Source organism: Balaenoptera physalus (assembly GCF_965194825.1).
Source record: "Balaenoptera physalus genome assembly, chromosome: 3".
Lineage (NCBI taxonomy): Eukaryota > Metazoa > Chordata > Mammalia > Artiodactyla > Balaenopteridae > Balaenoptera > Balaenoptera physalus.
The window spans coordinates 118,828,687-118,844,577 of record NC_138890.1 but is presented as its reverse complement, the minus strand read 5'-3'; the positions used below and the strand labels follow the sequence as shown (position 1 = coordinate 118,844,577).

General features: G+C 35.8%; 1 protein-coding gene across 8 annotated transcripts in view; it reads right to left on the bottom strand.

The window, feature by feature from the left end:
* Window positions 1-15,891, bottom strand: part of FAM169A (family with sequence similarity 169 member A) — a 65,875-nt gene that overhangs the window by 43,009 nt on the left and 6,975 nt on the right. For 5 of the 8 annotated variants that reach the window (XM_082457238.1, XM_082457240.1, XM_082457241.1 and 2 more), the window contains exons 2-4: window positions 3,420-3,554; window positions 2,258-2,357; window positions 1,859-1,944 (exon numbers count right to left, since the gene is read on the bottom strand). In XM_082457238.1, coding sequence (XP_082313364.1) covers window positions 1,859-1,944; window positions 2,258-2,357; window positions 3,420-3,551 — 318 coding nt within the window. In that variant the 5' untranslated portion in view covers window positions 3,552-3,554. Of the gene's footprint in view, window positions 1-1,858; window positions 1,945-2,257; window positions 2,358-3,419; window positions 3,555-13,276; window positions 13,486-15,891 lie in introns of those variants that run through there. The other 3 variants (XM_082457236.1, XM_082457235.1, XM_082457242.1) reach the window with 3 other exon arrangements.

The window sequence follows — 15,891 nt, the reverse complement described above, 5'->3', positions numbered from 1 at the left end:
ATACCAACCCCCAGCATCTCCACGTTAGCAGTCAGTGCTCTCTTTCTGCTTCCAGCTGCCCAGATCCCAGGTCTCCCCAACTCTATTTGCTGCCCCCCACCATTTCTAGTGCTTCTTTTCACCCCATTCCAGCCTACACGTTAAAAAAAAAAAAGAAAGAAGGAAAAGAAAGTGAAAAAAGCTTAGCGTTACGCCCTGAAGACTTTAAAAACAATGATTATCTCATTTGATGAGCAAAGTCATAATTATGCTCTTGGGAAAGGAATCTCTCTCATCTTTTCTAGGTAAAATGGTCATTTAACAGTCACGTCTTTGTTGTCTAACTATAAGGACTACCTGTCTCCCCCTACACACATACACACATACCCCTCTGCCAGACCAGATGGGCAATGACAGGGGCACCAGGGCAGTCTGATGAAAACAAAACTTGGGGCAATCACAGAATGGAAACAGAACCTCACTTCCTACAGGCAGGGCTGCACGGTCACAGGGACACCCTCACCAACTGCCTGACATTGAACAGTGGGGTCTTCCCCATAGACATCTGTCAGTGCTAAAAACAAGAGTCTATCCATGAAATCTATCCCCCCCACCCCACCCCAAGTCTCCTTAAAGAAAAACAAGAATGTCTTCTAATTAGGCGAGAGGAGAGAAACAGCATTAGGCATACACACACTACTCTCAAAAACCTCCCCAATAAGGGATTTCCAATACCAAACATCACATGAAATGACAAAGCTCTCCAGCTTACAGGGTATCCCATGCCTTCCTTGAACAGCTCTGACCAGAATGAAATTCTTTCTGATACTGAGCTGAAATCTCTTTCCCAAAGACTATACTTTGATATTCTGGATCACACAGTCTACAAATATTTGAAGACAGCCATGATATTCTCTTAAATTTCCTATCAAAGCTAAACAGAGGAAAAGACTAATCTAATATGATTTGGGGTACTCTTGCCATTTCAGTCTTCTCCCTTCAAATTGCTTCAGATCCCTAACATTTTTTTTTTCTCTTCATGTTGGGCATGCAGATATTACAGGTATAAACATCGAAGATATTGATAAGATAATGGGGCTTTTCTGTATAAACTTAAGGTTTTTATTAGCTTTTTTGCTTTCCTTGATTTTACTTCTAATTAACTAAAGCCCAATCTTTTTCATATGTGCTGCTGTTTTAGTATGGTCTTCATGGTATACAGTACAGTTAAATTTTTGAACCCACAGATACTACTTTACCTTTCTCACTAATTTATTTTCATCATGTTAGATCTTTCTCTTTGTTTCTTAATTCTGCCTTTATGGATTAGTTCTCCCATTCAGCACTGTGGCATGCAGAATTGATAAGTATGCCAACTATGTCTTCTTCTAAGTAACTGATAAAATGGTGACTAAGACAGAATAAAGGACCCAGTTTTACAGCAAGCTACTGAGGACCTCCCTTCCACTACACTGTTTGGAACACTGAATAGACCACCCAAAATGGCCCTACTGATAAGCAAGTTTACTGGTCAGTCTCTCCTAGAGACAGAGAACTTAAGCAACCACACAGAGATAATAAGCTTTTTCTCACCCAAAAAGAAAAATCAGAAGCTAAAGTTGATATGGGTAACTACAGCTTAACTAAACCACAGGTACTCATTTTTCCTCCCCCAATTCTCAGACACTTTCACATAAAATCAAGGAAGCCCAATCTAAGTGCCAGTTTCACCGTTGACAATGGAACTCTAAGGGTTTAATATAACCTGGTATACTAAAATGGAGAAAAGCTCAATAACTTCAAAAAACTATCACTGTTTATGGGAAACATATTGTGAAATGGCCTCCTAAACACTTTTAAAATTACAGGATCTTGTTACCTGCTTAAGTCCCTCTCTAGAAGGGACAGATGTTTTCACAATATCATCAATAGCCCACCACTGATCAGCAAGGTAAAGTGCCACAGCTAAAAGAAAATAAATGATTGTTAACATTTAAGTCTTAAAGTACACGATATTACTATTTGGTAAGGTTTTCAAGGATACCCTTAAATATATCCATAGTTTACAATACAATGTGGCAGCCCCATTTTACCATTTTTATTGTATTTCACTCACTAAACATTTAATTATAAGCAACTGAGAATTTTATTTTCCTGAATTTACATTTTGAAATAAGTATTCTTTTTTAATATTCCTTCATGTAGCTATCTTTCAACAAATTTCTAATTGTTTGAAAAAAGAATTCCTCAATTTACCAATATTAAACAAAACAGAGACCTGTGAGTGAGTCCTCGGGTGCAAAAAGAGCAAGAACTTTCTGGGTCTGATCTCCACCATAGAGAGGTACAAAGCCTACATTTGACAGGCTAATAGGAATCTGAAATGACAATTGATTAAAGATTAGTGAAGAGTCAGTAAGAAAACATCAGACAAAAACACCACGCTTCTACCAAAATTTCAAACGTACGTTAACGCTAATTATATAATTTCATTTCATAGGAGATATTTCTAGTCTTAAAAAAAAAGGGGGGGAAATCAGATAGACTTCGCTTTTGCAGGAATTTTATTAACTTGGGGGAAAAAATGAAAGTCTATTTCAATAAATATTATTACGCTCTAGCTACGCATATGAATAAAAACAAAAGCATGATATGATCCATAAAGTTGTTAAACTTTATCATCTGTTATTTAGATCACTTGAGGGGGAAAAAATTCCATTTTCTAGTAAAAACCACTAGGGTAAAGTCATATTTCCAGTGAGATATATGCAATACTTTACATTTTTTATGCTTTCATTAATCCAACACTAATTCCCTACTTACACACAATATTGCCATTCAGAGAATTACAAAATATTGATGTTGGAAGAAACTTTAAAGAATTCTTTAAATAAACATCATCTTCCAGAAGAAAAACCTGAGGCCTAAAGAGGTTAGAGAATTTGCCTATCATCAAATTCACACTAGAATTCTAATAATTTCATGTCTAATGATCTATCAAAATATATCTCAGTTTACTAATTAGAACTTTTATTTTAATATTTTGGGAAAAGAAAGATTTGTGACACAAAAATGTGTAATGTAGTGTTTTGCTGATTTTTTTTATTAAAAAAATTTCTAAAACAACAATTTCCAAATCTAAAGTAGACTTAATTGGGTTAGCTCAAATATGGTAATCAGTCTTAGCAAAACTAGCAAACTACTTACATATAATTTTAAAGGCACAATATAAATAATAAGCAATTGCCTATAAAGTTAGTCTTTTTAAAACTTGATCATGCTGCTGTACTAACTAATCAATATTTATCCATTTTACTCAAAAGTCTTCTGATAAAATTTTCAAAAGTGATTAGTTAACATTTCAAAAGATAATAAAAGGATACTGATTTCATGTATAAACTCAACTGAAAAGATTGATAAATCACTGCAGGATGCCTTACCGTAATATTGAGAAGAGAAAAATATTCAGGATTTTCAGGGTCCCCACACCTGAGATCTGACATGTAATCTTCAGCAGAATTTTCCATTTCCTCATGACTGCAATTATCCAGCATATCCACAGGGAATGCCATCCTCTTTAACAAACAACATGGGACAAAATGTTTCAGAATATGAAAGGCTATCTTCCTGTACTGAGAAAAAACTTCTTATTGTAATAGCGCAGCATTTTATTGTAGGGAGACTTCTTTTTCACTATGCCAAGACAGACTACAACTTAAGCCTGCTAATCTAAATGTATGTCAGAAAGAAAACTTAAACACTCACTTGTATTAAAAACAAGCAATGAAATAAGAATTAATGCCCATGCACCTATTGTCAATTAATCTATGACAAAGGAGACAAGAATATACAATGGACAAAAGACAGTCTCTTCAATAAGTAGTGCTGGGAAAACCAAACAACTACATGTAAAAGAATGAAATTAGAACATTTTTCTCACACCATTTATAAAAATAAACTCCAAATGGATTAAAGACCTAAATGTAAGACCGCAAACCATAAAAGTCCTAGAAGAAAACATAGACAGAATACTCTTTGACATAAACCGCAGAAATATTTTCTTGGATCTGTCTACTAGGGCAAAGGAAACAAAAGCAAAAATAAACAAATGGCACCTAATTAAACTGAAAAGTTTTTTCACTGCGAAGAAAACCATCAACAAAATTCAAAGACAACCTACTGAATGGGAGAAAATATTTGCAAATGATATGACTAATAAGGGGTTAATATCCAAAATATATAAACAGCTCATACAACTCAATATCAAAAAAAACAACCAATTAAAACACGGGCGGAAGACCTGAATAGTCATTTTTCCAAAGAAGACATACAGACGGCCAACAGGCACATGAAAAGATGCTCCACATCGTTAATCATCAGAGAAATGCAAGCCAAAACCACAATGAGATATTACCTCACACCTGTCAGAATGGTTATCATCAAAAAAGAACACAAATAACAAATGTTGGAGAGGGTGTAGAAAAAAGGGAACCCTTGAACACTGTTGGTGGGAATGTAAATTGCTGCAGCCAATGTGGAAAACAGTATGGAAGTTTCTCAAAAAACAAAAAATAGGAAATTCCCTAGTGGTCCACTGGTTAGGACTTGGCACTTTCACTGCCGTAGGCCTGGGTTCAATCCCTGGTCGGGGAACTAGGATCCCACACGCCTCGCGGCACGGCCAAAAAAAAAAAATTTTTTTAAACTTAAAAAATAAAAATAGGAGTAACATATGATCCAGCAATTCCACTCCTGGGTATATATACAAAGAAAACAAAAACAGTAATTCAAAAAGATCCATGCACCCCACTGTTCATATCAGCACTATTTACAATAGCTAAGATACAGAAGTAAACTAAGTGTCCATCAACAGATGAATGGATAAAGAAGATGTGTTAATATATACACAATGGAATACTGCTCAGCCATTAAAAAAAGAACGAAATTTTTTCTTTTAAAGAATAAAAGAAAAAGAACAACATGGATAGACCTAGAAGGTATTATGCTTAGTGAAAGAAGTCAGACAAACACTGTATGTTATTACTTTTATGTGGAATCTAAAAAATAAAACAAATAAATGAACATAACAAAACAAACTCACAGATATAGAGAGCAAACTGTTTGTTACCAGTGGGGAGAGAGAAACAGAGAGGGGCAAGACAAGGTTAGGGGATTAAGAAGTACAAACTACTATGTATAAAATAAGCTACAAGGATATATTGTTCAGTACAGGGAAATATAACCATTATTTTATAACTTTAAATGGTGTATAATCTCTAAAAACATTGTATCACTGTGTTGTACACCTGAAGCTAATATTGTAAATCCACTATACTTCAATTTTAAAAAATGAATAATCCCTTAAATTGTAAAAATAAATATTTATAAGGTATAGGATATAAACACACATACATACAAATATATCCTCATATACCGCCCAACATAAAAGTCACTGTAAAAGGACACAATGGAACTTTTCAGAATGATAGAAATGTTTACAACTACATCATAGTGATGGCTGCACAACCCTATAAATTTACTAAAAAAAAAAACAAGGAATTGTACAGCTGTAATCGGTAAATGTTACAGTATGTAAACTGTATCTCTCATGTATACAGCTGTCAAAAAAAAAAAAAAAGCCAGCACCTTAATGGGGAAAACTCTAAAGACTTTTTCACTAAAGTCAAGAAAAATAAGGACTTAACTAATAAATAACATTAGATAGGTACCTGCTAATGCAATTAGAAAAGAGAAAGCAATTAGAGGTATAACAATTGGGGATGTGCATGGCTTGGGGCGAGGGGAGCCTATCTCAACTTCAATTAGCAAATAATACATTTAATTGAAAAACCCAAACGAATCAATGGAAAAATTATTCCAAACAATAAGAAAATGTAGTAAAATGGTAGGACATAAAATTACATACAGAAATCAAGCCCTCATATATATAATAATAATCAGTCAGGAGAAATAATAAATGGAAAAAAAATGGAGTAAAAATAGAAAAGACAACCCCATTTACAATGGCAAAGATAAAAATAGACTTAAATTTAACAATAAACAATATAAAACTTATATAAGGAAAACTATAAAACAGCATGCCTGAAGGAAACAAAGTGAACAACAGGGAAGACAAACCACGTTCTTGGAAAGGAAGATTCTGCATCATTAAGGTAGCAGTTTCCTCTAAGATAATCTGTTAATTTAATGCAATCCTAATGAAAACATCTTCAGGATTATTGTTTCCTGAAGCAAGACAAGTTGATTATAAAGTGAATTTGAAAGAATGAATAAGAATAGCTAGAAAAATGCTAAAAAGGCAGAGCAATGATTGGAGAAAAGTTCAAACCCTCTAAGATATTAAAGCATGTTATAAAACTTCTATGATACAAGTATATATAAAACTTCTATGCGATACAGGCATATAAATAGACCAATGGAGCAAGATAAAGAAATATACCCTAATGCCTATAGAAATTGAGTATATGATTACGGAGCTATTTCAATCAATGGGAGAAAGAAGCACTTTTTAATAGGCAGCATGTTTCACTGGTCTTACAATATGTTTAAATGAGAAATTAATTTTGCGCATTTTTTAACTTCTGATATCTGAAATCATACAGTATGCTCTCTATTGCGTCAACTCTTTTCACTCAACATTATTTCTGTGAGAAACATAAGCGGTGCTGCATCTATCATTTAATTTGTTCCCTTTTATTGCTATGTAGTATTCCACAATACACATATACAGTTTATTTACCAATCTACTGCTGATGGGCATTTGGGCTGCCATGAGCATTGCTGCAGGAATATTTTGGTAGATATATGCACTCACTTCTGTTTTTTTTCCAAGGTATAAAATATTTAATAATGCTTCATTGATTTATGTTTTTCTTAAAATGCACTCCTCTGTGATAGGCCTGCATACCCAGACTTATCAATCTTACTAAAAGTAAGACAAGCAGATATTGTATGTAGTTTGATGTAATGCAACAAGAAAATTGGATCCAAATCTACCTAAGCCATTAGACAAACATGTGAAATGATGTTTAAAGTATGCGGCCGGCCAAATTTAGAATAACTCAGTTTCTTCAATATATATACAGAATAGAGTTTAAAGAAAAGAGTGGAAACTAATGTAAATTAAAAGAAACTTAAGAGGCACATTGATCAAAGGCATTGTGGAGAGCATCTTGATTTGTGTATTCTTGAAAATTTCCATGAGAAAAAGTTTAAAAAAAAAAACTTATGATCTATGTCAACTACTGATCTACTAGTTCTTAAAGGAAGTACAAATAAAGCTGGTAAAGATTGTTTTGTCTTAAAAGTTACCTGCTTTGTATTTACCCACAATAAAAATTACAGAGCCGAACAGCTCTATCTGTCAAAAACCTCAATTTTAATTTTTTAAAAAATTTATAAATGGAAAGGCAGGAGAAAATAAATTGAAAAAATAAAAGTTACTTTTCTCGAAGGTGACCTTCATCAAATCTATTTTAACACAACAAAAGTATTAGTAGACAAGAAACTGAAAATCGAATGGAAATATGAGATAAACACAAAAAAGACGGGACAGACATATATTGTAATGGTTATACATAGTTAAACATATTTCTATGAATTTCGAAGATATGATAATGAGAGGAAGTTACTTTTTTACCGTAATCTGAAATCTTGGTGCTAAGAACTTTAAAACTTGATATACATATGACTGGGGCCCTGATTTGTATATATAAATTTACATACATACAAATATATATATTTTAATTACACTGATTTTTAATTTTTAAAAATCAAAACCTAGAAATAGAACACATAAATTCAGCCCATCTGTTAGTAAATGTAAATGCCTAAATAAAAGGAGAAAGCAAGAAAAATTTGTGAACGATTTACGAAAGCAATACCACAGAACTTCCAGCCAACTTACAAAAAGGAGGAAAAAAAAGACTGAATTTCAAGAGAGAACCATCAGGAGCTTATCTAAAAAAGATGTTATAGTTAGAAAAGGATCATAAAATAAAACAGCTCTGCATTGAAGGACGCTTATTTGTTAGTGTGGCAAATCTTTATATCTCTATCAAAGTCAATATGCAAAAGCAAACTAAGGAAATACAACATTATGTTCTATAGTCAGATCTAACAATTGTAGTGAAGATTAAAATTTAGACAAAACTAAAAACATGAAACAAATGGTCAATAGTGGGTGGAAGAAGCATTATGAGGACACTAGTTAAAAGAATGTTAGTAACCGTTTTTGCTCTTTTGTAGACAAGCTCCCAGCTTTGTATCCAAGTAAAACATTCAAAAACATTTAATATACTATAGAAGCTCAAAAAGTATTAATATAAAAGTATTCCTGGGACTTCCCTGGCGGTCCAGTGGGCTACCACTGCAGGAGGCGCAGGTTCAATCCCTGAGGGGGGGGAGGGACTAAGATCCCGCATGCCGCGGCCCCCCAAAAAACTATTCCTCTTAAACCAACTCAAAAGACTCTAGAATATTAGCTACCAAACAAGGTATGAATGAAACATTTAAAATTTTCATTTGCTAAGAGTAATCATGTTTTAAAGGATAAAATGTAAATTAATATTTGAAGATTGCTGCCAAAAACTTGGTCTACAAAAGCATAGTTGATTACAATCACATAAAAATAATACAGTATTCTAGACAAAGAATACAAAACGGACCCACAAGGAAGAGACTGACAGGATAGCAAGTTTATGGGGGATTGGTTTCTTTAATCTATTACTAAATTAACTTTCTTAGGGACTTCCCTGGTGGCGCAGTGGTTAAGAATCCGCCTGCCAATGCAGGGGACATGGGTTTGAGTCCTGGTCCAGGAAGATCCCACATGCCGCAGAGCAACTAAGCCGGTGCGGCACAACTGAGCCTGCGCTCTAGAGCCTGTGAACCACAACTACTGAGCCCAAGTGCCACAACTACTGAAGCCTGCACACCTAGAGCCCGTGCTCCGCAACAAGAGAATCCACCGCAATGAGAAGCCCGCGCACCGCAAGGAAGAGTAGCCCCCACTCACCACAAGAGAAAGCCCGCACGCAGCAACAAAGACCCATCACAGCCGAAAATAAAAATAAATAAATAATAAATAAAGATTAAAAAAGAAGACATTGCTACAGATCAAAGGCAAGTATAACATGACTAAACTCAAGCGTAAAAAGAGAAAGTCATTAGCCTTCATTCTTAAACCTTTTTAGATTGCGGTTTTTAAATAGAAAAATAATCTCTTCTGGGCTAATTTTTATTATTAAAGATTATATATACAAACACAAAATGAAACAATCCTATTTTCCTGAAATCCAATCATTTAAATGCTCTGAAATTTACATAAAGAGCGTTACTGGAGGGAAAAAACTTCACTTAGTTAGAGGTTGTGATTTTTAACAACTAACTTTTATTCAGTGCCAGAATGTGTCAGAACTGTGCTAAATGAATGCCATTCACCCTCATTCAAGGCTTGTAGCAGATATGTGGTGGACCCGACTAATATTCTTATTTTATAGAAAAGTAAACCACCTTGGAGAGGTTAATCATTTCCCCAAAGTCACATGGAGAGCGGGTGGCAAACCTGAGATCCAGACATGGATCTGACACCCAAGCCCATCCTACATCCTACAGAGTAAAATACTGGGTACTGCGTCACATTCAAGGCCCTTTAAGAGCACATTTTATAGTGAAAAACTTTAGACTTGGAGCACTAGAAATCTGGCAATTTCCAGATACATCTGACTTGATTTTAATATTGTTGATCTAAAGGACTTTTTTTAAATCTTTTTTTTTGAGATTTGGAAGCATAACTAAACAAATCCTTAAATCCATCATTTCTGTGGCAGCAAAGCTAGTTTAAAAGGAATGTATTTCTTCTTCACTATAGAAGGAATTATTTCACTGTCTTCTCTCTCATCTCACCTCCAGGGCATCTCCCAACAAACTTAAAAGTTGTGATTTCTGGGGTTTCCCTGGTGGTGCAGTGGTTAAGAATTTGCCTGCCAATGCAGGGGACACGGGTTCGAGCCCTGGTCCGGGAAGATCCCACATGCCGCAGAGCAACTAAGCCTGTGTGCCACTACTACTGAGCCTGCGCTCTAGAGTCCGTGAGCCACAACTACTGAGCCCGCGCACCTAGAGCCCATGCTCTGCAACAAGAAAAGCCACCTCAATGAGAAGCCCGCGCACAGCAAAGAAGAGTAGCCCCTGCTCACCACAACTGAGAGAGCCCGTGTGCAGCAGCAAAGACCCAATGCAGCCAAAAATAAGTAAATAAAATAAATTTATTTTTTTTTAAAGTTGATTTCTGAATATAGTTTAAAAACAACTACAGCATCAGTTTTTAATATGAAAAAAATTAAAAAATGTTTCCCCAATTCCAAAAGCCCAGACACACACTCTTCTAAAATATTTTTGTGTTTTCAAATCTGTCCTTAAATCTGTTACGTTTATTACTGGTCATTCTCAGTGCTAAATTTTATTGGCTAAACAATCACCAATTAGTATTTAAAGAAGATGAAAGAACTAGAAATTATTATAAATCGGTAATAGCAGGTAACATTTACTGAGAAATGACCACACGCCAGACTTTAAAGGGACTGCGGTATTACATGCCGCATGTAATACGTAATGAGGCACTTCTATCAGCCCCATTCTATAGATAAGGAAATGGAGCTTTAGAGATTAAGATTTGATCAATGTCATACCACTAGTGGAGCTAGAAGAATATGAATCCAGACAATCAAATATACATTCCAATATAATTATTTTTACTCAATATGCAAAATCAAATATCATAGTCTTTGTCATGGTTATAAGAAACTTCCTTTTGCAAAATATCACAATAATTACCTTGTTATTAAATATTCTATTCACATATTACACCAGAAAAAGTACTCGCATTGAAATGCTGTGACCTTGATTCCCGGGTCAGCTGTGCTAACCAGCTCTGTGACCCTAGGCGAGTTACTTACCCTCTTTAGGCTTCTGTATTCTCATTGGTAATGTGATGCAACTGGACAGGATAATCCTAAGGACCTTTCACCTCTAAATGTTTATAACTGTTTATTTAAAAAAAATAGCGGTTACTTAAGACCGTGTAAATTACTAGCCTTAAGCTGGTTCCACTAGTTCAGGGAGGCAAGAGAAGGGTAGTAAGGTTCTGGAGAGAAATATAGGTTGCTGTGAAAAAAATCAGTCACTTCTCTCTCTTTTTTGTTGTTTTTAAGCTTCTGTTCTATGTTACATAACTGTAAAGCTGTCAGATCAAATTCTGTCAAGTACTTTATGCTCTGCCCATGAGATGAACCAAAAGGCCTAACTAGATTCTACATGAATGAGAAAGCTTAATGTCGCCTTAAGTGAACTAACTCATCAAAAAATTTACGCAGAATGGACAATGAAGTGTAAAAAGTGTCCAAATTAATTTATAAATTAAGCAAATGGCATGCTTATTAATCCTGGATAACCTGTATAAAAACATTAATGCTCACACCTCTTACATAAGAACTCTAAGATGCCCACCAGCTATTTTACACCCATCTTTTAATAATTTCATCCCTTTTTACTGAAAAAGTATCTATTTGCAAGAATGAATGCTCTTAACAAGAAAGAAAATATGAGTTAAAAACCATATTCCTATTATTATGATTTTTTTTCCCTATTTAAGGTTAATTACTGGATATCAACTATACTCTTAAAACAGGGAAATATATTTTTTTAACTTTAGTTCCTAAATAATTTCAAGATTCTTATAGATTATTGCTATTATTTGGGGGCTTTAGGAGGAGGAGAAGATGCAAAAAATTACGGAAATTTTAGAGCTGAAAGAGTTCTTAGAGAAAAAACAATTATCTCAACCAATCCAAGGCATGATCCTACCTCTCCTCATTGTTCCCCCAACACCGAAAATAGCTTAGGTGTCCCAGCAACATAATCCGCAAAGCTCTCAACCTTTAACACAAAAGGCCTGTTTCTGGACCTTATTATGATTCTCCTCTTGATTCTTCCCTTGTCTCTTTCTAACATCATAACTTTCCCTAACGAACCTAGTCCATGTACTACATCAGCTCAACTGAACTCTCTCCCCTACTCACCTTTTATCCTTCTATCCCTCCTACCCACACAAGGCCCTAATTCCTAGATTAATCCTTCTCTGCTCTTAGAGCTGAGTTTTTAAGTATGACAAAAATGAAACCACTGAACAGACCGCTACAACTATCAACTCTCAGGTGGGCTCAACACTGCTCAGAAATCCTTTTCTATCTTCTGAGAGAGGAAAAAGATTTGATTACATATAGGTAAAGACTACCTACAAGTTTATGGGTAATGGGGCAGGAAGTTAAATGTGGTTCACACCTGTTACCTCTTTTTATTTCAAGTAGAAAACAAAATCATCTTTTGAAGTAATAATCACTGAGCCAACAGTGGACTACACACCTGGTTCTATTTGAAACATTTCACATGTATCCCTGATAGAGTTTTTATCCCAAACCCATGAAGCGGATAATTTAATTATCTCATTTGTCAGATGAGGAAATTAAAACACATAGCAGCAGAGTAACTTGTTCAAAGCACACTATAGTAAGTGGCAAAGCTAGAATTTGAACCCAGGCAGTCTAGCTGTGAGGCCTATCCTTTTAGTTACCACGCTATGTCTGAAACCACAGCGCCTTAGGACCCTAAGATGGTATAAGATTGCTTATACATATCAAGAGAAATCTTACCAGTTTTCTTTCTAAAGGTTTAACTCCTCTCCATATCCAGAAAAATGGTCCTAGATCTAAGAAATCATTTAAAGATGAAGGTATTGGGTATCTGGTATGTTTTAGGGCTTACAAAAGCAAAATCCAGTCATATGTCATAGAATTTTGTACACGTCAAGGGTGGAATATGTAGAATACTAGTTAAGGGAGTATGCTCTTGAGCCAAACTGCCAGGATTACTAGCTGTGTGACCATAGGCAAATTACTTGAACAGATAGAGAAAAAGGAACTCTGAGGAAGGACTAAATTGCAAGGGTAAAACTAATAACTTTGAATACATATTAAAATTTTTACATCTAAAAACAAAAAATTCAGAGGCAAACGTTATGTAACCAATATGACCCGCAAGAGTTAGGCTGCTTAATACAAATACAATGGTTTTTAAACTAAGATGCAAACAAGCAAGTGGCATGGACAATTCATAAAACAGGACAAACACCAAAAATGCTCAACTCTTAATTTTTTTTAAAAAGCCTATTGCATGTACTTTTAAAACTAATTTATGAAAAATACTGGTATATACTTACATGTTTATACAGAAGATGATGTGGAAGGGCATACATTATATTGTTATTGTTAACAGTAGTTATTCTTGATGAAGGAGGAAGGAGGGACCCAAGGGAAGAGACATGCCGGGAAGAAAGGAGATTCCATATAGAGCCCCTTCCTCAATCGCTTTTGTAGTGCAGTCTCTCTTGGATGCATCCGATTGACAAAATTTAGGTTACGTGCCTGCATCCAACCTCCAAGGGAGACAGAATTTGATATGGGGGTTCTACCTTGGGGAGGCAAAACAGGGCTCATAGGGCTGAAATGAGACTCCTACGCAAAATGAGTCAGAACACAAATACTAAATGACCACACCCAGGAATGGATGCTAAACCCTTTTCTAACTACATATACACTTGCAGCAAGATATAGAGAGCTATTTACACTCCTCAGATACATATGCAAAAGCCTAACAATAAATTAATAGGTGATATTTCCACTACTGGGCATATACCCTGAGAAAACCGTAATTCAAAAAGGGTCATGTACCACAATGTTCACTGCGGCTCTACAATAACCAGGACATGGAAGCAACCTAAGTGTCCATCGACATATGGATGGATAAAAAGATGTGGCACATATATACAATGGAATATTACTCAGCCATAAAAAGAAACAAAATTGACTTATTTGTAGTGAGGTGGATGGACCTAGAGACTGTCATACAGAGTGAAGTAAGTCAGAAAGAGAAAAATAAATACCGTATGCTAACACATACATATGGAATTAAAAAAAAAAAATGTGGGCTTCCCTGGTGGCGCAGTGGTTGAGAATCTGCCTGCCAATGCAGGAGACACGGGTTCGAGCCCTGGTCTGGGAGGATCCCACATGCCGCGGAGCAGCTAGGCCCGTGAGCCACAACTACTGAGCCTGCGCGTCTGGAGCCTGTGCTTTGCAACAAGAGAGGCCGCGATAGTGAGAGGCCCGCGCACCACAATGAAGAGTGGCCCCCACTTGCCGCAGCTGGAGAAAGCCCTCGCACAGAAACGAAGACCCAACACAGCCAAAAATAAATAAATAAATAAATAAAATTTAAAAAAAAAATGTTTCTGAAGAACCTAGGGGCAGGACAGGAATAAAGACACAGACGTAGAGAATGGACTTGAGGACACAGGGAGGGGGAAGGGTAAGCTGGGACGAAGTGAGAGAGTGGCATGGACATATATACACTACCAAGTGTAAAATAGATAGCTAGTGGGAAGCAGCCACATAGCATAGGGAGATCAGCTCAGTGCTTTGTGATCACCTAGAGGGGTGGGATAGGGAGGAGATATGGGGATATATGTATAGCTGATTCACTCTGTTATAAAGCAGAAACTAACACACCATTGTAAAGCAATTATACTCCAATAAAGATGTTAAAAAAATTTTTTTTTAAGTTATACAAAATAAAAAAAAAAAGTGCTTATAACTGAAGCTTCCACTTGACTACATATAGTACTACAGAATACATGTGCCTCTAGAACATGTCAGCTACTCTAGCCCTTCATGACCCAGCTTACTGAACACTGTTTATCTCACAGGAGCAGTCTACAAACATCAGGAAGGGCAAAATAAGAACTACTTAAATGAATACACCATAAAGTTTTGTCCTTCATTTCAACATTAGACAATCTAAATTTATTTTTTTTTAACCTGGTTTCTTTACCATGTAATAGGTCTGATGTTATAGTGCTTAAAGTTAACAGGGGTTTGGTAGGAAACCTCAAGGACACAGGCAATTTTTAAAAACAGAAGTCCAAACAACATGCACATTGTTGCAGATATCTTTAACATAAAATATCACAGGTTTGTCTCATTTAGAACCACGAAGATGGATATTTTCATTTTAAAGGAAATAGAACAAAAAGCAAAAACAAAACAAAACTTGGTGCTTAATTTTGGCATATGATTTATGAAATATTCTGCTGAGTCACAATCACCACCACCAAAACCACCCCACCCCATTCCCTAATATTTTCACTGCACAACAAATAAGTGTAACCAAGGGTTGCTGCTATCTGCAGAGTATCACCCCAACTTGGAAAAACAGCAGCCTCCAACCCACAGGCTAACCATTCCGCTCTCCCTTCCAGGCTTCTCCAACTCTGCACGTAAGACTCATGGCCCCATACACCTGCTCTTGCAATCCTCGTGCAAACTCAGGTGTGTATGCTTACCCAGGTCAAGTGAAATTGTTTTCTTACCTTTCACCGGCAGCAGTCCCAGGGGAAAAAAAGAGATAGTAGTAGCCTTCCTCTCTGGCTTCAATACATATTCACTACATAAATGAATGACTGAACAAAGGTTTGTATAAATAAACCACACACTGGTGCTAGGAGCAAGAGCTGCCACAGATGAAACACGTGAAGTTCTGCTGCTAAAGGAAAAGCAATAGATAGTCTCTCAACAGGCAGAGACAGAAGTGAAGACCCTCTAGTAAAGCAACTATACTCCAGTAAAAATTAATTAAAAAAAAAAAAAGAAAATAAGAAAGGAAGACCCTCTAAGAAGATGGGAATGCTAAACGGAAGCCAGAAAGCATACTGAGAATGGCAAGTAGTTGGATTCACCAACAGAGTTAAGGTATATAAAAAGAAGTAGTGGTAGGTAC